The following is a 24,678-nucleotide window of genomic DNA, read 5'->3' as shown; positions in this document are numbered from 1 at the left end:
GAAGCAAGGATGATGAGCCTACATCTCACACACTTTAGACATGTTGTCAGGAGGGATCAGTCCCTGGAGAAGGATATCATTCTTGGTAAAGCAGAGGGTCAGCAGAAAAGAGGAAGACCCTCAATGAGATGGATTGATACAGTGGCTGCAACAATGGGCTTAAGCATAACAATGATTGGAGGATGGCACAGGACTGTCGTGCATACGGTCGCTATGAGTTGGAACTGGTTTGATGACACCTAAAAACAACCAATATGCAGGGTTGCCAGTTTCTCCACATCCTTGCCAACATTAATTACTGTCACTCTTTTTGATTATAGCTTCTTTGGTGAAGCGTTTAGAAAAAACTGAATATTTGAAATATTCAAATATTTTAGCCCTGTAAAAACTGGACTGTCTCCAAAGAATTATGCTCAGTGGAAAAAGCTAATTCCAAAAAGTCACATACTGAGTATTCCAATCATATAACATTCTTGAAACTATAACAGCATAGAGATAGAGAACAAAGTGGTGGCTACTGTGCTTAAGAAGGGAAGTGGCTTGGCTGTAAAAGACCACACAAGGGATTCTTGAGGTAATGGAATGGTCCAGATCTTGACGGTGTCCCAGCTGCCAGATGGGAGTAGCCCAGGCAGAAGCGCCCAGGCCCCCACCCTTCTTAGCCGAGTTTTGGTCATTGTCTTGAATAAAACATTCTCGGGAAGCTCCAAAGGATGGAGGGACCAAGGGAGTGGGTGGTGTAACCAGACCCCCGAGCCAGGGCCACGGAAGGTGCAGAGGCAGCTGTGGGTGCTACGATCATAGGACGAGTTGCGCGGTAGCCCAGACGGTGACACTGCCAAGGGGAGAGGGAGGAGCAGGCCTGGCCCTGCCCTGGACATTCCACCAGAATCTCCTGAGCACCCACACTGCCAGGTGGCAACCAGCGGCCTGCAGGGCCCAGCAAAGCAGGCAAAGGGGGCAGCTGGGGATAGATTGGCAGGTAGTGGCACAAGGCTTTGTGCCATTCCTGCCCTGGGCCCTGCTCCTTCAGGCCACTGCTGTTTACACCCTGTGTGCGCCTCAGTCTAGCACCTGCAGCTAGGCCATGTGTGGTGAAATGAGTTCTTGTATGTGGCCTTGTGCCTTGGTTCTTTGGAAAAACAATTTGAGAGATGTTCCCCTCAGCTCTGAGGAGTTACCTTTGCCCCAGTTTTCTACCCCAGATGGTCTGTTACTTTTGTCCAGGTTGACTGAGATTTCCTGGGTAAGCTGTAAACAATTTGATGATTTGAAACTTTTTGTCTGGTACTGGGCTACAGCCTGCCCTGTGATTGGTCTATTTTACACACCTTGCAGGGATTGATCAACATACTTATGCAAATAAGTGACTGTAACATATTTATGCAAATGAAGTATCTGTGGCCTATCGAGAGGAGATTGGTCAGTTTGTGGCCCTGGAGGGAAGGTCATGCCTTGAAGTTGACTAGGAGTTTGCTTATATATGCAGCCAAGCCCACAGAGTTTTGGAGGCAGAAGAAGAAAGCAGCAGAAAGGAGGAAGGGCAAAAAGAGAGAAGAAACAAAGAGGAAGTAAGGAACCTCCTGAAAGGGCTGTAACACAGATCAAGGGCTGTGACACTGAAGACAGTGATACGCCCGGAAGGGGCCCTGTGGGCCCGGAAGGGGCCCTGTGGCAGAGTCAGTGGTGATGACAAAACCTGTTGCTAGGAAAGCAGTTAAGAGAGCTAAACAAAACTGCTACGCTGGCTATGAGCTGGGTCAGTTAGCGGAGAGGCCAACAGGAAGAGAGGCCTGTCCTGAGGGGGCCGAGAGGAGGCCTGTCCTGAGGGGGCCGAGAGGAGGCCTGTCCTGAGGGGGCCGAGAGGAGGCCTGTCCTGAGGGGGCCGAGAGGAGGCCTGTCCTGAGGGGGCCGAGAGGAGGCCTGCACGGCTGAGAGGGGCCGAGCATGGCAGAGAGAAGGACCTGCTTGCTTATACGGCCGAGGAGCTGAGAGAGCTGTCCTGCGCTAAGAAGGGAGGGATGTACTCTCCACTTCAGGGGAGTCTTCCAGACTTTGCCTGCGTGTTTCCTGATCCCGACCGTGAGCTGCGGCCTGTTACTTCCTTAATACACCACTTAACCCTAAGTATGGTCTGTGCGCTCTGTGCGGCCACTGCAACAGATTATCGAACCCAGCAAAGACAACAGTGCTGTGGGAGGACAGCTGGTGTCCAAACTGGTAAAGGAGTTAGAGAGTGGAGGTGTGTCTGACCTCTGCCTCACAGGGATCCGCTTTGGGCCTGCTCTTGATTTGCATTACTCAGCTGAAGTCAGATGGGCTCTGAGGCTATTGCTACTACCATTTTTCACCACATGTCCACACTCTCCAATGCCAGCCCCCAAGGCCACTACTTGCCCCATCCTGCCCACTTCTTTCACTGTGACAGAGGGGCCAGCGCAGCAGAGTCAAACACTGAGCCAGCGATGCATCCAGCCTGGGGCTGGGCGGGGAGCACAAGTCCTGGCAGAGTGGCACCAACCACGCTGGCCCTGGGAGCAGAGGCCATGGCCACCATTCTCTCCCAGCAGAGCAGAAGATCTCGAGATCGGAAGCCAGGTTCATCTATGAAAAATGAAGCAGCTTTTCACCTGTACCCAGCCACAGACTCACCTGGTCCCCCTGTCTCGACACCACAGTGCCTGCCGGTACGTGGCGAAGTGTCACCCGACCGTCCAACGTGGAGGGATCCTGAAGAAACAGAAGCATGACATCAGCGAAACAGTGACCCAGGACCAACAGGAACATGCACAAATGGAGGCACACAGGTGGTGCCGAACTACAGAGGCAGGGAGCTACGAGGTCACAGACCACGTGGAACTGGCAGAGAGTGGTGGGCATGACAGAAGGCTCAGACATGGTCCAGAGCTGGCGAGAACACTCTCAATCCAGTGCAGGAAGCACTCACCATGGAAGAAAAGATGAGTACGTCTCACCACCCTATGATTAGGCGTCTTTGTTTACCACACCACTGAGAAGGCAAAGGAGCAAGGCCTAGCATGGGGGCTTCTGCCCAGAAAACACACAGTCCCAGGGTCATGAAGGAAAAGACGCTGGAACGTTGGCAGAGACCACAGGTACCAGAAGTGCAGAGGGAATCCAAGAGACAGGAAAGCAAATAAAATGAGAAGGTGCCCCACCCCTGCCCAGCCCCTCACTCTCCCACCACCCTGACCCACTCGCCCCCCCACCTGCCCTGGCCCCATGCCCCACTCACATCCAGCTTCATCAGCGTGAGCAGGTCCTTCTTGGCAGCTCTGAAAATGGCATCCGTCTTCCTGCTGGCCACAGCCTCATCCGAGTGGCTCTCTGAGTAGTGGAAGACCGCAGATGGGGTCTCAGATACCATCACACTTTTCTTGGACTTGAGAAGAATGAGACACCAGCATCAGAAAGGAGGGCGTGGGAGGGCTGGCCAAGGACCCCCTGTAGAGAGTGGCCTCCCGCACCTCGAGGAGAGGGCTGCAGGACTCACCCTGACAGCCACAGCGCTCCCGGCATGCTCGTCCGCGTGGGAGAATGTCCGGCTGCGGTCACAGGCCACCTGCAGGTCTGAGCGGGCCCCCACTGCACTGCCTAGGAGAGGAGGGAACACTCAGGACACCTGCACCCATGCCAGGTGGCCGAGAGTTCCTAGAAGGTCTAACAGATACATGGAGTCCCTGAGGGCATGCTGCTGCCATCACGCCTCATCATGGCCACAGTCAGCTTTCACATGCCGGTGCATCTAGACCAGGGGTCTGAATTCAGAGGAAGGTGTGAGCTTTGGAGTCGGCTCCCCAGAGTTGGCCCAGGCTCCCTGACCACCACCTGTGTGCCCAACTGCCTCCTCTGCCCCACGTTTCCCTTCTGAAGGTAGAAAGCAGACACCTGTCTCCCAGGCCGCTCTAGCTCACGTCAAGGCTGCGCAGACGAGGTATATGAGCTGTAAAAGTAGCAGGTGCAGATGCACATGACCGTCAGTCACAACCCGAGCACAAATGGACACCCTGCATGGCCCTCCACAGGGAGCTCCAGAACAGTAAGGCCAGACAGTGAGGCCGGCTGGGGTGGCCTGGCATAGGGGCCCCAGCTACCTCGATCCAGTGCCAGCCAACCAGTGTGCATACCACTAGCACCTCTGTAAAGTGCTGCTCCACCCGAAACAACACACCTGATGCTAGCCCATGAGACGAGGGTCAGAGTGGGCTTCCCCAGGAGGCTGGCCTCCTGCAGATGTGGTTGGTGGCAGCTGTGAGGCACATCTGTATGTCCACCACCATCAGGGTGCAAATGACCACACCACACTTCAGTACGACATGCCACGAAAACAAAGGTTCTACACAGGGTGCTGTAAACCACCTTCAAGCAGCCACGATACACTAGTATCAGAACATTACACAAGTGTGAACGGCAGAATGCTCAGTCTTAAACAAAAGCCAAGGCGGCTGGTGAGAGGAAGGTCGGCCACCATGGCTCCCATGCTCAATGGTCTCCTGGGGCAGGGCGCTCACAGCACACACATTCCCAGGCAGATGCTGCCTGAGAGCTGCATCAAGGAGGGCTAGACTCTGAGATAGACAGGCACCTGCTGGGCCAATAACTAGACCTGGCTGTTACAGACTGAACTCTGTCCCCCCAAAATGTTTGTTGTAAATCCTAACCTCTAGGCTCATGGTTATAATCCCATTTGGGAATGGGTTACCTTTGTTATGTTAATGAGATAGGATTAGTATAGGGTGTGTCTTAAATCAATCTCTTTTGAGATTTAATATAAGAGATTAAACAAGCAAGTGAAAGAAAGAGAGATGGGGTTAGATGCCAAGACACATGGAGATCTCCAAGGAACCAGGAAGCAGAAGCTGAAGAGACAAGGACCCCCCTTCAGAACTGACAGAGAAAGTCTTTCTCTAGAGCTAGCACCCTGAATTCCGACTTCTAGCCTCCTAAGCTGTGAGAAAAAAAATGTTCTGTTTGTTAAAGCCATCCATTTGTGGTATTTCTGTTTTAATAGCACTAGATAACTAAGACACCAGCCATCAGTTTGCTGGTCATACGCCTGCAGAGAAGGGCGGGAAGAAGGCCTGACCAGCGACACTGTTCCGGAGCCACCTGCCCTAATGTAGCCCTTCCCAAGGCAGAAGCACCACTGGGGCTTACTGCCAGGAATACAAAGACCAAGCACCAAAAACATTTTAAAGACTCTTTCTAGGAAAATGCTTACATCTACACAGCTACTTCCTTATTATATGGATAAGATCTTGCAATGTTTAAGCACTTAACCAATAACAAATGTTTTGTCCGTATGGAGATGCCACACATTCAACATACCTTAATTACCATTAACTAGATCAATTATATTCAAATTTTATACATGTGAATTGCCAACACTTTCAGTCCTGTATCATTCAAGCTTCTCTCATTTGAAAAAATTCACTAAATATCTATTTTGTAGGTGCAGTGGGCCAACTGAGTAGCTGTGGAGAGAAAATGCATCTCGACCCTGACCACACGCTGTAAAAATCACCAAGTCCGGGTGGACAGCCGTGCGGCAGAGGGAGGCATCCGTGAACCGGAACGTCCAGGGCAGCCACCACCTTGTGTGGCTGGGGTGATGAGGAGCAGATTCTTCCTTTTATTTAATTTTAATTAGTTAAACTGTAAACATAAATAGGCACAGGTGGCTCGAGGTCCCCATATTAAACGATACGGGCTTGGAGCAAACAGAACCGCAGTGCAGAGAGGGGCTAGTTTAGCTGGGGAAATGACTCACGACACACAGTAAGAAAAAGCTGGATTCCTTACCTCACACCCTGTGCAAGAGTGCAAGGCAGAATAATGACTGTGAAAGGTGAAGCTAAAGGGCCGAGAGAAAGGCTCTAGGAGAAGACATTGAGAAAGTGGAAGTAAGGAGAGAACTGAGACCCCCAACACCAATCATAAGGGACAAACGATAGTTTTCAATAAATCGGACGAAAAATTTCTCTTCAGCGATGGTCCACACCACATTCTCAGACAAGTGGGACCTGGAAGAAGAAATCTGCCTCGAAGAGAACTGGCGCTTGAGCTCCGTCCAGAGTGTGTGGGAAATGGGCAAAGGACATGAAGATGCGATTCTTAGAGGCAGCCCCAGGTAGCTCTCAAACCAGCAAGGAGGTGGTTAATTCGCCAGTGATCCAAGAAGCACGAGAACAAAGAGAGCTTTCTAAGGAACAGACCAGCCATGGGGGAAAGTGAGTGGTGAGTGAGTCTGGGGGCAGCAGGCTGGCCAGTTGGTGGAAGCCTGGACATCAGCTCAAGGAAGGAGGCAGGGGCTGTGGGGGCCACCAAGGACAACGGTAGCTGAGCTCTTCTCTGAGGGCAGGAAAGGGAGGAAGCAAGGCCAGGCAGTGGCTGAGGGACGGGGCCCAGGTCCTGGTGGGATCTAGCAGCCAATGTGCTGGCATCCTGACCCAGCAGGAGGGGATGGAGACGCTGGACGAAGGGGCTCGCTGCAGCAACAGTGCCTTGGAAGTAGTGGGAAGCTCAGGAACACAGACCTTGGAGGAGGGAGGGGTCCAGACACACGTGCAGGCCCTTCCCTCCAGGCCTTGGGCTCCTGTCCACACATAAAAGGCTCAGCATCAGGGTGGCCTCTGCAACCTTCCAGGGTATAGGGACACATGTTACAGACAGAGCAGATGGAGCGGGACCTGTACCTGATGGGGCCGCAGGGCTGGGGCCACCAGCCACAGCCTTCCAGAGCTCGTCCGGTACAGGGACCTCAAGCCCCTCATAGGCAGATGGCAGTGGGACAGACAGGCTCCTCCGTAGTAGGGGCCCGGAGCCCACCACGAGGGTACCCCCTCCATCTGCAGGAGGGCACAAGGTGAGCAGGGTGTCCTGGTGTGCCAACGCAGCTCCCAGGGGTACGGAGAGCAAGGCCTGCACGCCAGGGAGCAGCTCCAGCCTACTGGACCATCCTATCAGCACCTGCCTGGCCCATGGCGCTCTACTTCCCCAGATGAGGTCCACTCTACACCCTGCCTGCCCCACGGCCCATCTACCCCATGGCCCCACCCACCCGACTGCCCTGCCCACCCCTGTGGCCCTGTGCCTGAGGAGACCTGCTGGAACTGTTCGCCTTCTTCAGTGCTCTATAGTGGAGCTGAGGGCCCGGGAGCACTCCTGGATAAACCACCGTGCAGCTGCAGGTGAAATGAGCCTTCTAGAAGGCCCTGGCCCTGTCCACACCTCAAGGACTGACACGTGTCCTCGCCTGCTCTCAGCTCCTACAGGTGCAGCGTACTACCCAGCCTACTCTGTGCCAGGACTGGCCCGAGTAGTAGTCAGCTGGAGCACAGCCCCACGGCAAGCCCCAGCTGACCAGCTCAGGAGAGAATGCTCCAGGCTATACATTCTAAAGCATGCTCTGGGAGAACCTGAAGCCGCTCAGGGCTGTGCCTCCCATCATTCGTGGGGGCCCTTAGGTCCCTTTCACTGATGGCTCCAAGCTTCCTGATCATCCAGCCTGCAGGGAGCAGCTAAGGTCATCAGGGCTGAGGCCACAGGGGCAGAGGTCACAAGGTTGGAGGTCATCGAGCCCCTGGGGCCCTTGGGCAATACCTGAGTCAGGGGCCTCCTGAGGCCTCAGTGGTTTCTCTGGCCGCTCGTCCAGGCCCCCAGACATCTGCCTCTTGGCTACGCTGGCCACAGATACGAGGGGGATGGCCTGGCTCTCCTGGAACATGAGAGGGTCGTCAGCAGGCCTAGGCTCCGTGGTGGCCATGGCATGGGGCACAGGGAAGCTCTCCAGGAGCTGGACACTACACTGCCCATGGGGACAAGGCCAAGGTGGACAAGCCATCAAGAGAAACCACGGGTGACACAGCCTAGCAGGCTTTTGTCTCAGTGCCTGGGCCCCACCAAGTGCAGTGCTGGCTGGCCTGGTCAGAGGGCATGCTGAGGGCCGTCTGTGCAGGCCATGCAGAGCCTGTCTGCTGGGCCTGCTGTGGGCAGGCCAGTGGGGAGGGAGAACAGCCTCTTGTTCTATCTCACAGCAGCTCTGCTGGCAGGACTCACGGTCACTGGCTGGGAAGCTGAAGGCCAGGCTTGACTCTGGGAGGTCTGGCCCGGACCCCTGCCCAGGGCCTGTGCCCCTCCTACACAAACCGTAGCACCACAGGTGATTAATGGAGTCGATGCCAGCTCAGTCCTGCCCAGGTAGACCAAGAGGAAGAATCAAGGGCAGGACATGGGCACCAGATGGGAGGAGGGTGGGAGGGGAGATATGGAAGGAGAAGCCAGACCAGATGTGGCCACAACTCGTGTGTGGAAAGCAGGAGCTGGGGCAGGGGTTTGGGTGGTCGGCGTTCCATGGGGAGGCTCCAACAGCAGCTCTCTTGGCATGGACAGGTGTAAGAGGCTGACCCACGAAAGGGCCACACCTACCCAATGCAGGTGACAAACTAGAGGAGGCAAGCTGTCACATCTGAGCAGCTTCCCCAAAACTCAACTATGGGAGGAGAAGTAAGCACCCGACATCTCAGCGGTGTCTGCTTTGGGCACACAGCAAGTTCGGCCCAACATGTCCCCAGAGCCCACACGCCCACAGAGGATGGTCAGGGTGGCCGTGGGCACTTACGGGGTTGAAGAGCTCCGTGGTCAGGCCCAGGTAGTTGTGCAGAGCCATGAAGGTCACCCGCTGCAACCGCACCATGATAATCTGCGAGAGAGGCTGTGGTCACTCGACCAGCAGGCACCGAGCCGGCTGGGCTGGGCTGGGCCTCTGCACCGCAGACACGGTGAGTGTGCCGGCTACCCAGTCAGTACTGGAGCATGAGGCCTGAGTGCCACCACCTCACCACGGCCAGCTGACGCTGACACTGGGGGTGGGACACACAGGCACTCTGAACTTGTAGGTAAGTCTTCTGTCAGTCTACAACCACCCTAAAATAAAAACCCCACCCAGCGCCATAGACCTCACAGGGTTTCCACAGCTGTAAATCTCTACAGAAGTGGACTGCCATATCTTTCTCCTGCCGAGCAGCTGGTAATTTCAAGCCACCAACATTTTGGTTGGCAGTGGAGCCCCTTAACCACTGTGCCACCAGGGCTCCTTCCAAAATAAAAAGCTTAATAAAACATACTCTTTTCTCTGGGGGAGTGGGAGATCTGAACAGCTCTTTAAGGTTACAAATATTAATTTTTATTGTAAAGTGTAACAGACAATTAAAAACAAAACACTTAGGCTCTTCCCATGCTCCCCCAGACCAGCCAGGTCCAACTCAGGTGCTGCCAAGCACAGAACTGACACCAAAAATCGACAAAGCTGCCCAGTGGGTGTGGCAGAGCTAATCATAAGCAGTGTGGTCTGCCCCTCAGACCACCCCGAAGCCAGCAAAGGCGACCAGGCGCACCCACCTGCACAACGCGCACGAGGGTCTCAGGGTACCTCTCAAATACGCCTCGCAGAGCATCAGCCGGCAGTCGGAGGATGGTGGAAGGGGCAGCCGCTCGCGCAGAGACTGTCTTGTACAGGGCAGGGTGGCCCTGTGACAAGAGCCCCCATTAGTCCCTTGCAGGCCTGCCTGGTGCCCTCCCACACTCCTTCCCTACTGCCTAGGACAGTGCTATTTTGGGCACGCAGCCATTGTTCAAGACTGGAGGCCCCTCAGACAGTGCTCACAGGGAGGAGCCCCAGGCGTGTCCAAGCCTGGCCTCCCAGTGCAGCACCTGCACCCCCCCTCAAGAAAGCTTGACAGCACCGGCGGGGCTCCCTGAACAGGCCTCAAAACACGAGGGCCTGACCCTCCCCCATCCAAGCCGCCTCCCCTGGAGCCAGGTGGGCCGGAGCCAGAACAAACACAGGGGCGCCTGGGGGACGGGCTGCCACACTTGCAGGACTCCCAAGGATGGCGCCCCAAGTTCCCAGGGATCTGTTCTGGTTTCCGTCTTCTCCGGGAACTGGTTGTGCCAGACAGAAACCTACCTTCTTTTTTTTTTTTTTAAATAATTTTTATTGTGCTTTAAGTAAAAGTTTACAAATCAAGTCAGTCTCTCACACAAAAACCCATATACACCTTGCTACACACTCCCAATTACTCTCCCCCCAATGAGGTAGCCTGCTCTCTCCCTCCACTCTCTTTTCGTGTCCTTTTTGCCAGCTTCTAACTCCCTCCACCCTCTCATCTCCCCTCCAGGCAGGAGATCCCAACATAGTCTCAAGTGTCTACCTGATCCTAGAAGCTCACTCCTCACCAGCATCCCTCTCCAACCCATTGTCCCGTCCAATCCATGTCTGAAGAGTTGGCTTCGGGAATGGTTCCTGTCCTGGGGCAACAGAAGGTCTGGGGGCCATGACCACAGGGGTCCTTCCAGTCTCAGTCAGACCGTTAACTCTGGTCTTATGAGAATTTGGGGTCTCCATCCCACTGCTCTCCTGCTCCCTCAGGGGTTCTCTGTTGTGTTCCCTGTCAGGGCAGTCATCGGTTGTAGCCAGGCACCATCTAGTTCTTCTGGTATCAGGATGATGTAGTCGCTGGTTCATGTGGCCCTTTCTGTCTCTGGGGCTCATAATCACCTTGTGTCCTTGGTGTTCTTCATGCTCCTTTGCTCCAGGTGGGTTGAGACCAGTTGATAGATGCATCTTAGATGGCTGCTTGCTAGCGTTTAAAACCCCAGAAGCCACTCTTCAAACTGGGATGCAGAATGAGAAACCTATCTTTTTAAAGTGAGGTATGATTTCAATAGTGAGGGTAAGTATCTACTAAGATCTGTTTATTTTTTACTGAGTTTGTTTTAAGAGCCCTTAATATAATCTGATAGAGTCCTTTGTCAGCTACGTGCTATGTAAATACCCCTGCCCAGCCTGTGGTTTGACTTTTCATTCTCTTAACAATGTCTTTCATGGTGAAGTTTTACATTTTTGGGGTGTCCAATGTACCCTTTTTTTTTTTTTTTTTTACATATTGTGTTTTTGGAATCATAGCTAAGAAATCTTTGCATAGTTCAGGGTAACAAAGACTTTCTTCTTCAATATGTCCTTCTAAAAGTTATAGTTAGGCTCTGCATTGAGATTAGAGTCCATCCCAGGTCAAGGTGAGTGGTATGGGTTGAGGTGCATTCCCTTTGCATATGGTCGTCCAATTGTCCCTGCACCATTTGTTGAAAAGATTATCCTTTCCTAGTGAACTGCCTTTGCACCTCTGTCAGAAACCTGCTGACTCAACGCGTGTGCGTCCACTTCTGGGCTGTCTGTTCTGTTCTGCTGGTCAGTGTGTCCACCGTTACACCACCAACACATCACAGTCTTCGTTACGGCTTTGTACTGAAGTCTTGAAATCAGGTAGTGTGAGTCATTTGTTCTCAGCAATTCTGGTTCCTTTGCCTGTGTATGTAATTTTATAATCAGCTTGTCTGTCTCTAGAAAAAAGCCTGTTGGGATTTTTATCGGAGTTATGTCGAATAATTTGGGGAGAACTGCCATCTTAACAATATTGAGTCTTCCAATCCAAGAAAATAGTGTACCTCTTAATTAAGACCTTCTTTGATTTCTTTTATCAGTGGCCTGTAGTTTTCAGACGGAGATCCTGCACATATTTTACTAGATTATTTCATGTTTTTTGGTGCTAATGTAAATGCTACCTTTTTTTAAATTTCAATTTTCAGTTTTTCATTGTTAGTATATAGAAAGGCAACTGGTTTTTGTATACTGACCTTGTATCCTTGTAACCTTGTTAAACTACTTTTAAGTTCCGGTAGCTTTTTTATAGAGACCAGAGGATTTTCTGCACAATCATGTTTGCAAACAGAGACAGCTTATTTCTCTTTCCCAATTTGTATGCTTTTACTTTCCTCCTTCCCCTTTAGCGCCCTGGCAAGGACCTGCAATACGATGCTGAACTGAAATGGTGAGAATGGGTTCTGGCCTTGTTCCTCATCTTCAAGGGAATGCACTCAGTTTTATATCAATAAATATGATGTCAGCTTTAAGTTTTTAGTAGATGCTCTCTATTAAGAAAGTGCTCTTCTTTTTCTAGTTTGCCGAGATTTTTTTTTTTTAAATCATGAATTGATGCTGAATTTTTCCAGTTGCTTTTCTGCATCTATTGAGATGATCACTGGATTTTTCCTCTTTAGTCTGCTGATACAGTAAATTACACTGATTGATTTCCTAATGTTTAGCCAACATTGCAATCCTGGAATAAACCCCATTTGATCATGATTTTTTATGTATTGCTGAATTTAAATTTCTAATATTTTGTTGAGGATCTTTGCATTTCTGTTCATGAGCTATTGGTCTAAAATTTTCTTTTCTTGTAATGTCTCTGTCTAGTTTTTTATCAAGGCAATGCTGGCCTGAAAACTGACCTGGGCTGGCAGGAGAAACAATGTGGGGGAGGGGAAATGGAACTCTGTTTCTGCACAATTTGTCCGTAAACCTAAAACTTTTCTAAAAAATAAAGTCTATTATACAAAAATTAAAGTAAATTTAAAAAAATTGAATTGGTAAGTATTCCCTCTTTTTCAATTTTCTGGAAGTTTGTGTAAAATGGCATCATTTCCTCCTTATGTGTTGGATAGAATTCTCCAGTGAAGCCATTTAAACCCAGAGTTTTCATTACGGGAAAGATTTTGACCCCGGTTTTTTGCTTTCTTTAGCAGATATAGAGCTATTCAGATAACCTATTTCTTCCTGAGTGAGCTCTGGTAATTTGTGTCTTTCAAAGAATTTGTCGTTTCATCTAAGTTGTTGATTTTGGGCATAAAGTTGTTTGTGATATTTCCTGATGAGTCTTTTCACTCATGTCCTATCTTTCATTCTGTTAATATTAGTAGTTTGCATCTTCTCTCTTTTCTTCTTTACTAGTCTGGCTAGAGATTTTTCCATTTTATTGATGGTCTAACTTATTTTCCTTATTGTTTTTCTATTTTCAATTTCTTTGATTTCTGCTTTTAATTATTTTTTTCTTTCTGCTTGCTTTGGGTTTAATTTGCTTTTCCTTTCCTAGTTTCTTAAAATAGAAGTTTAAAGAAAATAGTCTACAGGACAAATTGTCTACACGAACCACTGCCTCATCTACCCTAAAATCAAAAGAACTAGATGGTGCCCGGCTGCCCCTACTGACTGTACTAATCAGGCCACAACAGACAGACCCTTATAGAATGGAAAAAAATGTGGAACAGAACCTCAAATTCCTTAAAAAAAAAAACAAAAAAAAACAGGTCTACTGGATTGGTTGAGACTGGAGCACTCCCTGAAAATATTGCCCTGAGATACTCTTCAAATCTTGAACCAAAACTAACCCGAGGTCACCTTGTAGCTAAATAATAAATTAGCTAAAAAAACAATAAATATCACCTGTAAGTACTGTACTCCTTTAAAAAAATCACCTATATGAGACCAAATGGTCAGCCATTACCTCAACACAAAGATGAGAAGGGGGCATGGAAATTAATCCCAACAGAAACACCAGAATGGAAACAGTAAGAATGTCCGCATTTTATAAAGAATGTAAACAATGTCACTAAATAATTTGGTAGAAACTGTTGAATGAGAACCTAAACTGCCATGTAAACCTTCACCGAAAACACAACGAAATATTATTTAAAAAAAAAAAAAAGAAGTTTAGATCATTGATTTGAGACCTTTTTTTTTTCTTCCCTAACATAAGCATTTTAGGTACAGTATAAAATAATTTTAGATTTCTAAGGTTTCCAAAAAAATGTATCTTCCTTGCACCTTTTCTCGGGAAGCTAACAGAGGGTTTGCTCTTCCCAAACAAGCAAGTAAACTAATAAAGAGGAAAGCAAAGGAGGCAAAAGACTCCCCAAGGTAGTGGGCAGGAGATGCCCAGGAGGAGAGGGGACAGCAGGCAGTCCTGGGGAGGGCAGAGTGGGACAAGAGGAGGGCAAACTCTGAGAGGGATTTCTCTAAGAAAACATAACCAGCATGGAGCATCTGATGTGTCCAACTGTTAACAGAGATTTCTGTCAGGGGTCAGGTGGAAATTTATGATAAGCAACCAAAAAATGAGGCAACTATTAATTCTGAGAAAACAAAAACTTGATTAAAAAGGAAATTCAACCCTAGTACACCACATTGTCTTGGAAGAAGTACAACCAGAATGGTCCTTAGAAGCAAGGATGGTGATACTATGTCTTACATACTTGGGACATATTGTTAGGAGGGATCAGTCCCTGGAGAAGGACATCATGCGTGGTAAAGTTCAGGGTCAGTGAAAAGAGTAATACCCTCAACGAGGTGGATTGACACAGTGGCTGCAATGATGAGCTCAAGCATAGCCACAACTGTGAGGATGGCGCAGGGCCAGGCAGTGCTTCATTCTGCAGCACACAGTGTTGCTATGGGTTGGAATTGACTCAACGGCACCTAACAACAACAGTACACTACATGGCTCAGTTGTGAGTGATGCATATAAAGTGACAATACCAACACCACTCTACTGGAGGTGGGGAGGAGAGGAGGGTGTGCCTGGCGGTCTGACAAAGCCCCAGCTTCCTTTTCCTCAGCAGGGAGTAAATAGAGGGTCTCTAGAACCGAAGAATTCAGGAACAGCAATGGAAGCAGGCTGCTCAAAGGACACCTAAGAGAGTGAAAATGGTTTTCCTCAGGGTGGGCGAGGTCCAACAGGCAACTCCTACTTACAAACATCCAACCATGTTTTTAGAGTTTGTCCATGTTACTTGATAGTAATTTAAACAACTACAACACAAATGTTTGATGAGGCAGAAACGTCATCGGAGACGGTGAACAAACCACACGTCAGAAGGCGTTTTCTCTCAAACTTCCCTTCCTCTCAGAGGAAGCAGCTCCCTGCGGACCTGGCCTGACTCCCCAGCCCTAATCGCAGCGCACACCCCCTCCCTCCCAGGAGAGGCCCAGGGGCTGAGCACAGGAAGAGCTCATTTCCACCACAGGCACAGGTATTACCCAGTCTAAAATGTAACCACTTAAAAGACAGCAAGCGCCCAGCCCTTCTTGATGTCCTGTCCAAGCTGCCCCACGTCTACCGCCTTAGCTTCTGCTGCCAGAACAAGGGGCCCTTCTGCCAAGACCAAGCCTGACCGTGTCACCGTAAGGGACCTGCCATCTGGGCAGGACAGAGTCACAGGAGTCTGGGGACTGAGCCACAGGGCTGGGCAGTACTCACAGTGATGATGTCCAGAATGCTGAGGAGGCTGTGAACACTATCTCCTGCCAAGACCTCCTTGACCACCACCTCGGTACCATCCTGTGCATGAAGTGAAAAACAGGGCTGTCTGTCCATATGCCCTTGTAGGCTGTCTGTCTGTATGCCCAAGTCCAGTCAGGGCTCAGCCTGGTGCCCCAGAGAGCAAAGCCTCCCAGCTGAAAGCCCACAGGCAGACACCTCCAGTCCCAGGGTGGCCCCACCAAACAAGAGCTGGAGGGAGGGTAGAGGACATACACTCACACCGGACTCCCCGGAAATTTGAGGGTAGGAAAATGAGGTGACTAACAGGCATGAAGAGATGTAACCACCTCAGACCAAAGTCTCAACCTACACCCTGGCCTTTGTCAGACAGATTGAGGCTAAATTTCAAAACACCAGTTCTTTTCTGGCCTTTGAGACAGAAAAATTCAGTTGTCAGTATAAGTAACAGCGTTTGACATAATCTTCAAGGAGACAGGAAGAGAAATAAAACTGTGCAGTTTTGAAGATTTCATACAGGACCTCTGTCTCAGCTTGAGCCAGAGAGGTTCTTAGTGAACGCGTCCAAGCCTGCTGTCCTCTCTGCTCTGTAGGCGACCACCCTCCTGCATGGACACCCTCCATCTATCCCAAGGCCAAGATAGGCAACTCCAGTCTTTCTGGACTGGGACAGGTCTCAGGCCCCCTAGTGCTCACAGCCCTGACTTCCCAGGCCAGATGGGGGCTGCTTCCTTGCTAATCCCATTGAGTCCAGCCTCAGACTGACCCCCAAATGTGAGAATCAAAACTCCTCCCAGAAAACACCTTTGGTTTAGAAACCCAAAAAGACAGTGAGGCATCGCCTTATGACCCTCTCCAGGACAAGGGTGGGGCACATCTGAGAGAACACGTGCCTGTGGCTGGGCGGCTGCTGGAAAAAGCCCAGCACTTGGAGAATTCACCATAAATAGGTGACAAGTGGCAGAAGCCTGGGCTCACACGCCGCCATGACCCCTCTGGGAAGCAACACGCCTCAAAAGACCTGGGAGGTAGACCTGGCTGCCACCCAGCAATCATGGTTCAGATGACATAAGAGAGGCACGAAAAATTGTTACATTAGTTATTTTCTTAAAATTAAAATAATTTGTAAGCAGAAACCTGAAAGTAGGGTTCAAGTGATCACGGCAGTACGTAAGAAACCCCTAAAAATGTTTAAAATACATCAGGTGAAAATGCAGAAACAAAACCATGTAAATACCACTACTGAACCCATTTAAGAAAAGGTATACCTGTGCAGAACAGCAAAAGGTAATTAGCAAAAACTAAAGTAGCAGTTGTGTTAGGACGTTCCACCGAAGGCGTGCCTTTTCCCAAAGAATCAGTTTAAAAGTCGATGATGGCGGGCCTCTCAGTGAAAACACAACAGGCCTCACACAGCCTCCAGCCCCACCATGGGCGCCTCACCGTGTCCTGGATGCAGACCTCCAGCCGGCCGTCCTGTACCACATACACGCTGTTGTCCGGTTCCCCTGGCCGGAACATGTACTCGCCCTCCTGCAGCTGCACGAACACCATGTGCTTGCACAGCTCCAGAAACAGTGGCTTCTCAAAGTGGCCCAGGACCCTGGAAGGACACCCTCCCAGGTGAGGCGGGAAGGAGGCACTGCTGCCCAGCAGGCCACGTGCTCGACCTTCCCTCTCACCTAACGTTCTGCAGCAGGTACAGGACCTCCGAGGGCAGGCGAGAGCTCTTGAGGTCGAACTCCGTGAGATCCGCTTCCAGCAGGGAGGGTGGGGGCTCCTTGGGTTGCAGAGTAGGGTGCTCCTTCTTGAAGCGCAGGATCCTAGAAAGCATAAACACCCATCTTTAGGACCCCTGAGGGGTTCAAGCAAACAGCAGTGGACTCAAGCCCTGACCTAAGGCAGAGCAGGGTGCTGAGGGCAGCAGCCATCCCTCCTGCAGCCCTGCAGCACCTGCGGGGGCGGTGGGGACACAGCTGGGCTGAGTGTGGGTCTGGAGGGTAAGGCCCAATACCTTCTGGCCAGAGACAGCACCTTGGTCCTCTTCTTCACCCGCTGCCGGGGTGCAGCGCTGCTCTCTACAAGCGTGTGGGGGAGGGTGGTCACCTACAGAGCAGAGAGGACACCAAGAGAATGGCTGGACCCAGTTCTCAGGTGCAGGGTCAGGACCACCGGGGCCATCACCCTCCCAGCCCAGCCACCCCAGAGCTGCCTGGCCACCCACCTGAGCCCCAACTGTGAGAGACAGGCAGTCATGGGGACCAAGGACTGCTGCTGCTGATGGCACTCACTAACCTCAGGCCCAGCAGAGAGCCCACTGTCCCCAGACAGACATGCTGTTCAGAGCTCCTCGTCTTGGCCTGCGGCTCCTTCTGCCCAGAAGGCTCCTCTGCTGCCCCAAACTCTTGCTCCCTTGTCATGCAGCCCCTGCCGTAGCCCCAACGCCTGGCACCATCTACCACTTCACTCCCCCAGGCACTGCGCCCCCTCCAGCAGGGGTCTCTGCACAACCTGTCCATGTCCAGAATGTCGTTTGCCCCCTTCTTCACAGTCCACACCAATCCGACTGCCCAGAGTTGAAGGCTGGGGGTGCGGAGGCCCTGGGCCCCCGGCAAGCTATCCTCCCACCACCCTTCACCACGTTCCTGCCCTTCTTGGTAGGGGCTCAGCCCTTTGCGGGGTCACTGGCCACAGCGTCAGGGGCAGTACCACGCCTCAGTGTCACCATGTGGCCCCACCACATATACACAGCCCCTCCCACACTGGCACCCAGCCCAGCACCAAGACAGGGCCACTGTGGGAGGGGACACAGGGAGTGGCCTGTGCAGCCTGGGTTTATCTTCCTTCTTCTACATTTAGGCACCTTCCTTTCTGGTGGTTTGAGCTTTCCACAAAGTCCATGAACAAATGTGGAAACCAGAGAGAAGCAACATGTGAAAGCTGTTCTTAACAGGGCTCTGAACCAGTTCAAACCAACTCAGTCATGGCCAACAGAGCAAAACCAAAACAGACTCAAATTTGTATAATCTGGGTGATCCGGAACAGTATTGAGAACGGGAGAAGTGATGGGTCGAAGCCCTGGAATGGGAGACTCAGAAGTGTAGCAAGCCCCTTTAGAAGCCTGATGCAGGAGACTGGATCACTGGCAGGGATAGGAACAGCGATCCACTCAGAGCCGCGCGTCGGCAGCCATCTTGAGCTGGGCACCGCTGCCTCCCACTGCACGGAACCCTGCGGGCGAGAGCTGTGGTTGCTGTGCCACACGCCCTGCTCCTGTCTTCAAAGGCGGAGATCAGGTTTCCAGCAGAGATTCGACCTGTAATTTCTCCTGTTCTGGTTACTGTCCCAAAGCAACCAAATTTAAAAAATCTAAGTCAGTTTCACTTCCTCAGCCACGACTAACCTGGGAGGAATCAGCTTGAAGCCCTGGACTAACCCAGGAGGAATCCGCTTGAAGCCCTGGTTCTTAGCTACATGGGTATGCATGGTTTCAACAAAACCTCTGGATGGTGTGCTGAGCCTCCCTCGGCAGAAGGGGCTGGGCAAGGCCTCCTGCAGCCAGAGGTGAGGACAGGTGGAAACCTGAGCCCTGGCCCGTGGGCTACTGGGCCCTCTTCACAGACTGAGCTCTGCATTTACTGGCTCCAGGCACGTGAGACACTGAGGTGAGGCCAACTGCACGGACCCACACACCCCCAACAGCTTGGACCCCAAACCCCAGGAGCCAGCTCCCCACAGCTCGGCCTCCCAATCCTGGTGGACACCCCCAATCTCAGTGCCTGCCAGAACCAGGACCCTGGGGGGCAAGAGGCACTCCGCACCCACTGGTCTCAGGAGTGTTTCTCAGTCCTCTTTCCTCCTTAAAGCAGGCACTGAGGGAGGAGCAGCCTCCTGTATGTCCGCACTCTCCGAAGCAGCCCCAGTGCTTCCAGACCACATCCTCTGCCCAACACATTCCCACTCCATCGGGGACCATCCTCAGCATCTGCACTACAGGTCCCCCCATCTTCATGTCAGGGGCAGGGGCTCCTGAGAACCTGCACTGAGCCACCAGCCCTCCCCCCAGGGCCAGCTTCAGTCCGCAGTCTCTGGGGTAGGAGGCAAAGTTTCCTGTTCACAGGTGCTGGCAAGACTGGGGGAGGCAGTGCACCCCCAAGCCCTGCCCTACATGGGCCATGGGGACAAGCAGGCGGCCCCACCACCCTGCGCTGCGACCCTCGGCCGTTAGTTTACCTTCCTCATGATCTTCCGGCCGTAGAACATCACCTTGTCCCTCTTGCGGAACCTGTACTGTGGAGCGGCAGGCTGCAGCTGTCCTGGAAGGGAGCGAGGCAGAGGGCCCTCACTGAGCACCACGTTAGGGCAAAGGCCAGCCAGATGCTCGCTCAGGTGAGAGGACAGCCTCCTCTCATCACTGGAGCCAGGCTCGGGCTGCAAGCATGGGACACAGCTCCGAGCAGCTCAGCTTCCTCACCTGATGCCCCATCCTGAACCAGGACAGGACGCCACTTTCCAACAAAAGCCGCTGCTGGCTTCAGGGCTCCTCCCAGGAGCTCAAACACCACTAAAAGACACCCTACTCCCCAAGCCCTCCGCCCTCTCCCCAGAGCCGGAGCCAGTCTGAGATACTCACGAGACTGTTTTACCCTTCTGTACATGAAGAAGATGCAGCCACTGACGAGGACCAGGGCAGCCCCGATGACAACCCCGATGAGCTGGGCAAGAGAGATCGGGTTGAGCACAGGTCACCAAGGCTGCCACGTAGCCCCTGCCCACTGGCCAGGGTAGAAAGATGGGCGCGGGTAGGGGTGCAGTAGAACACGGACCCATCTGCCCTGCCCAGTCGCCTATCACCCCAGAAGCCCGTGAGATGCTCACCATAGACGACTGCAAGTTCTCTTCCATGAGCTGCAGCCCCCAGGAGTGCAAGGTGGAGCCCAGACAGAAGGCACCCTGGAGCAGAGGCACAGCCAGGGTCAGGGGGTGAGATGCGGGGGAGCAGGGAGAGAGTGGAGAGGGACAGGGCGAGGATGAGACAATGTCGGGCCATCGCTGGCATCCCTACACACAGCTCGGAGGCTTGGCCCGGGCAGCAAGAACAGAATGGACGTGAGGAAGAAAGTCAGCAGCCCTGAGACGCCCAGAAAGAAGTGTCTGTGGGAAATGCTGAGGCTCTCTGAGTCCACCTATAGAGAACCCCCTAGAGCAGCCTTTCTTCCACCACCCGTGGGGCAGGTCCTTAAGATCAGATGCCTGTAAACCCATCTGGGCCTCTGCTTCCAGACATGAAAGATGCCTCTGGGACCCCAGGGAAGCGAAGGCTGTCCCCCAGGGTGCTGTGAGCACTCGACTGCATGGCCGCCTGAGCCCGTGGTCTGGAACTTCTGGAGTCTGAGAATACAACTGCCAGCTCACAGGCGAAGCACACAGGCAGCAAAGGAGGCCTGTGAGCCACGCTCCCCCGAGAGAGTAATGGGCGGAGAACGACAAATGGGTGGGCATCTGGGGTGCGGGCCAATCCCCAAGAAGACAAAGAAGCAAAGATCTCTGAGAGCCACCAGTGCCCTTTTTCTGTTGCCTAAAGCTTGTCCCCTGCAGCCACCTGAGCACCTGTGGGGGGCACCTGTGGGTCCTTCCAGAAGACTCCAGTGCCAAGGGCACAGGAGCTTGCCCCGTATTCTGGAGAGCTGGACAACACCGCTGCCTGGCAGAGAGCCCATGGGACAGAAAGCACTCGAAGAAGCACATTGAATGAGAACTTTGCACCCACAGATTAAACAGGCGTGCAGAAGGCTCAGCCCAGGACCAGCCTGGGAGGCAGTGAGGGATGCCCAGCTCGGCAAACACAGGGTCACCTCTGCCAGCCCTGAAGGCCCACTCAGCGAATGGGGCCCAACAAACACAGTGTTGCCTTCACCAGCCCCCAGGGACCCACCAGTCTGGCTGCAGAAGCGCACGCACAGCCACGCCCAACAATGAAAAGCCTGAAAAGCCGAGCTGCTCCAAGGCAGGGGTTGAAATGGGTGATCTCCATCACTTTCTCTGATCTAAGGTCTTGGCTTAGGAGGAAAGGCCTTTGGGAAGCAGCTACAGGTGTCAGACTGCGAAAAAGTGAGCCGCCCCGTCACAAGGGATGGTCAGAAAGGGCACTGCAACCTCGAGGAAGAAGCAGGTCTCCCAGTGTCCAGCGGCCACACCCACTGTCAGCACTGGGGAGAGTGCGCTGTTTAGGACAGGTGCCAGCTTTGACAGGTAGTGGCAAAGGGCCCCAAACCATTTTCACACCAGTGGGCTCCAAAGGGTATAGGGTTCCAGAGGAAAGAAACAGAACAGCCCTAAGAGAGCCTGTTCTCCTTGTCTGGAAGGGTCCCCACACTGGGAAACAGCACAGTGTGACTTATCGCTGAGCCCTGGTTCCTTACCTCTGCACAGGTGTCGGAGTTGTTCTCCATGGCTAAAATCAAAACACGGTCAAGGTGACCCGCAGGTGGGGATGAGCAAACACCCCACCAGTAGTGTTTCCCCGGGTTCCTTTCCAAGTCAGTTTTTTTTCACTGAAAGGAAATCCTAGCGAAGAATTCTGCTCTCCCCAAAACGCAGCTGGTTTAGTCCCACAACAGTTCTCACGTGGCTCCTGAGAGCCTGACCGGTGGCCAAGTCACTGACCCGGTTCCCTGCGGGTCAGGGGAGGGGGCGGGGCTCCCAGCGGGTCCGGGGCGGGGCTCTCAGCGGGTCTGGGGCGGGGCTCCCAGCGGGTCCGGGGAGGGGCTCTCAGCGGATCCGGGGCGGGGCTCCCAGCGGGTCCGGGGAGGGGGCGGGGCTCCCAGCGGGTCCGGGGCGGGGCTCTCAGCGGGTCAGGGGCGGGGCTCCCAGCGGGTCCGGGGCGGGGCTCTCAGCGGGTCAGGGGAGGGGCTCTCAGCGGATCCGGGGCGGGGCTCCCAGCGGGTCCGGGGAGGGGGCGGGGCTCCCAGCGGGTCCGGGGCGGGGCTCTCAGCGGGTCAGGGGCGGGGCTCCCAGCGGGTCCGGGGCGGGGCTCTCAGCGGGTCCGGGGCGGGGCTCTCAGCGGGTCAGGGGAGGGGCTCCCAGCGGGTCCGGGGCGGGGCTCCCAGCGGGTCCGGGGAGGGGGCGCGGCTGCGTGCAGGTCTGGGCAGCTGGTAAGGGAAGGGCCGGCCGAGGAGGGGCCGCACCGCTCAGGTGGGTGGGGAGGCTGCTGTTTCCCGCCCGGGACAATCCAATCCTGGCCGTGTGACGGTGTGCTGGCCACAGAGGGCGAGGAACGTGGTGACCACCCCAAATCGCTGCCCAGCCCGGCCCCCCGGGGGCCAGCAGCCAGGTCACTGACGCCGGTGCGGAGCCCCTGGCAGCTAGCGGGCTTCCCTTTGGCTCCCAGGCTCCTCAGAACAGGGGCAGAGGCAGGGCCGTCTCGTCACAATCCCCCAGAGAAGCGCCCCATAAACTGCAGCCCAGGCGGCCGCGCCCCGTTACTGCGCGCTCACTCCCTGCCCACGTCGGGGCCCTGGCGCTGCTGCCCACGCGGCGCCTTTGGCTCTGAGACGAGTCTCCTTCGGGGCTGCGGGCACTAGAGGCCAGGGCCCAGCGGGTCAAGACCCCGGAGGGCAGGGCCCCGCGGCACAAGACCCTGCGGCAGCACCTCGGCGGGCAGCTCGACGCGAACAGGACCCGCCCGGAAGCGGCACACCGCCGCGGAGGCAGACGAGCGCCGCGGGATCGGGGTCAGGGCCAGCCCTGCCGGGGTGACTGGGGCCACGGACGCTGGCGCCCGGTAGTGCCCGGCGGGCACGGATGGGCCGGAGAATCGGGAGCCGGAGGCGGCTCACGGCTGGGTTCCAGCGGCGAGGACGGGGCAAAGGGCGACGACCCGTCCTCGGCCCCGCCCCCGCCGGCGCCCCGCCCCGCCGGCGCCCCGCCCCCGCCTCACACCAGTCAGAGACGGTACCGCCCCCTGACCCGGATTTCCCCGCGCATTGGCCGAGTCTCCATCCAGTCCCGCCCCTCGCAGGGTTGAGGCTGCTCATTGGGTGGACGGCCACAGCCAATCGGAGCTACAGTAGCTGCAGAGCCGGGCCGCGTTGCTGTCGGCAGGAAGAGGAGCGCGGTCGGGGACCCGGCGCGGGCCCAGGGCTTCGCAGGCCGGGGAGGCAGCGCGGGGCCGGTTCGGTGAGCGGAGAGGGGCCACAGCGCGGGGCCGGTTCGGTGAGCGGAGAGGGGCCACAGCGCGGGGCCGGGGGCGCGTGGGGGGCGCGCGCCGGGCCGGGGAGCGCGGAGCCCGGGGGCGGCAGTCCCGCCCTCGTACCCCGGGGAGCCGCGCCCATCCTGGGCGCCGCCCGCCTGACGCCCCTCGTCCACAGGCGGCGGCATGGGCTTGCTGAGCGGCGTGAGCCGCGCCCTGGTCCGGGGCGCAGACCGAATGAGCAGGTGGACGAGCAAGCGCGGGCCGCGCACCTTCAACAAGGGCCGGGGCGCCAAGGGCACCGGCGTGCACGCCCCGGGCCGGAAGTTCGTGCTGATAAAGGAGATGGTCCCGGAGTTGGTGGTCCCGGACCTGACCGGCTTCAGGCTCAAGCCCTACGTCAACTACCGCGCCCCCGCGGGCGCGGAAACCCCCCTGACGGCCCAACAGCTCTTTCTGGAAGCGGTTGCCCCTGCTGTTGAAAAGGACTTTAAAGAGGGGACGTTCGATTCCGAGAACCTGGAAAAGTACGGCTTCGAGCCCACACAGGAGGGCAAGCTCTTCCAGCTGTACCCCAAGAATTTCCCGCGGTAGAGAGTAGAGAAGGCGCCGGGCAGTGACCCTTGGTTTTGTCTGTAAGCCATTCATTCTCAGGGGAGTGGAGGGCGGGGAGGCGTTTCTCTCCTCCTGTGGATATTAAAGACCTTTCCGAGATAAAGTTGTTCTGTGTAGTGTCTGTTTTTGGCATCAGACTGTTGTGAAAGTGTGCCAGGTAACAGGTTAGTAGTGACCGAGGCACTGCTCCAGTCACTTTTGAAACTCTTTAGAGGAAGACGTCGCCCCAAACGAAAGGTTTTGGGAGTATGCCAATAGCAAGAACACATCACTTAGCTTACAGGGAGAAAAGAATTTACAAGGCAGGTTGCGATAACCCTGGTTCATTCATCCCTCAAATTCTTCAACCCAAGGAAGAATCAATGAGGATATTCTTAATAGGTTCCAAAGCAGCTGTTTTTTCACATCAGGTTAAACTAACTGTCCCGCTTGGGGGAGGCCTGCAGAAGATGAGGCTACACAAGAATCAGTGCCAAAACTAGGGTTCCTCTTGTAATCGTCTCTTCATTCCAATTTCAATGCACGGTTCCTTCAGCTCTTCAAAATCCTGCTGAATATTTATTAACCAACCCTTAGGTTAAACATCCTTAAATCAGCCTCTAAAAGAGGGTCCAGCATTTTTTGGTTGAAATAAACGGGCCATTAGCTGGAATTTATCATTTTTATTACATAGACTCT

At 54.0% G+C, this 24,678-nt stretch overlaps 2 protein-coding genes across 6 annotated transcripts in view; one reads left to right on the top strand and one right to left on the bottom strand.

Moving 5' to 3' along the window:
• PNPLA7 (patatin like phospholipase domain containing 7) overlaps positions 1-21,885 on the bottom strand; it is a 73,242-nt gene extending 51,357 nt beyond the window's left edge. For 3 of the 4 annotated variants that reach the window (XM_049897188.1, XM_049897191.1, XM_049897189.1), the window contains exons 1-15: positions 21,617-21,885; positions 20,073-20,147; positions 19,828-19,909; positions 19,428-19,510; positions 17,209-17,300; positions 16,877-17,017; positions 16,638-16,797; positions 15,174-15,254; positions 9,421-9,549; positions 8,642-8,722; positions 7,624-7,738; positions 6,717-6,869; positions 3,515-3,615; positions 3,257-3,403; positions 2,653-2,730 (exon numbers count right to left, since the gene is read on the bottom strand). In XM_049897188.1, the coding sequence (XP_049753145.1) occupies positions 2,653-2,730; positions 3,257-3,403; positions 3,515-3,615; positions 6,717-6,869; positions 7,624-7,738; positions 8,642-8,722; positions 9,421-9,549; positions 15,174-15,254; positions 16,638-16,797; positions 16,877-17,017; positions 17,209-17,300; positions 19,428-19,510; positions 19,828-19,909; positions 20,073-20,147; positions 21,617-21,646 (1,548 nt within the window). In that variant the 5' untranslated portion in view covers positions 21,647-21,885. The remainder of the gene's footprint in view (positions 1-2,652; positions 2,731-3,256; positions 3,404-3,514; positions 3,616-6,716; positions 6,870-7,623; positions 7,739-8,641; positions 8,723-9,420; positions 9,550-15,173; positions 15,255-16,637; positions 16,798-16,876; positions 17,018-17,208; positions 17,301-19,427; positions 19,511-19,827; positions 19,910-20,072; positions 20,148-21,616) is intronic. The other variant, XM_049897190.1, reaches the window with a different exon arrangement.
• A 1,294-nt stretch (positions 21,886-23,179) lies between these two features.
• MRPL41 (mitochondrial ribosomal protein L41) lies at positions 23,180-24,136 on the top strand. 2 transcript variants are annotated; one of them, XM_049896097.1, is made up of 2 exons: positions 23,180-23,372; positions 23,564-24,136. In XM_049896097.1, exon 2 carries the CDS (start codon positions 23,572-23,574, stop codon positions 23,977-23,979), a length of 408 nt encoding a protein of 135 aa, XP_049752054.1. In that variant the 5' UTR covers positions 23,180-23,372; positions 23,564-23,571; the 3' UTR covers positions 23,980-24,136. The 2 variants fall into 2 exon arrangements, with proteins under 2 accessions (XP_049752054.1, XP_049752053.1); XM_049896096.1 differs by having other exon boundaries at positions 23,181-23,408.
• The last annotated feature ends 542 nt before the right edge of the window (positions 24,137-24,678 follow it).

Source organism: Elephas maximus, chromosome 9 (genome assembly GCF_024166365.1).
Source record: "Elephas maximus indicus isolate mEleMax1 chromosome 9, mEleMax1 primary haplotype, whole genome shotgun sequence".
Classification (NCBI taxonomy): Eukaryota; Metazoa; Chordata; class Mammalia; order Proboscidea; family Elephantidae; genus Elephas; species Elephas maximus.
Note: the sequence above shows the minus strand (reverse complement) of the source record. Positions and strands in the feature narration are given on the sequence as shown.

Excerpts from the sequence above, each read along its gene's own strand:
- MRPL41 (XM_049896097.1), top strand. The coding sequence starts at position 23,572 with ATGGGCTTGCTGAGCGGCGTGAGCCGCGCCCTGGTCCGGGGCGCAGAC.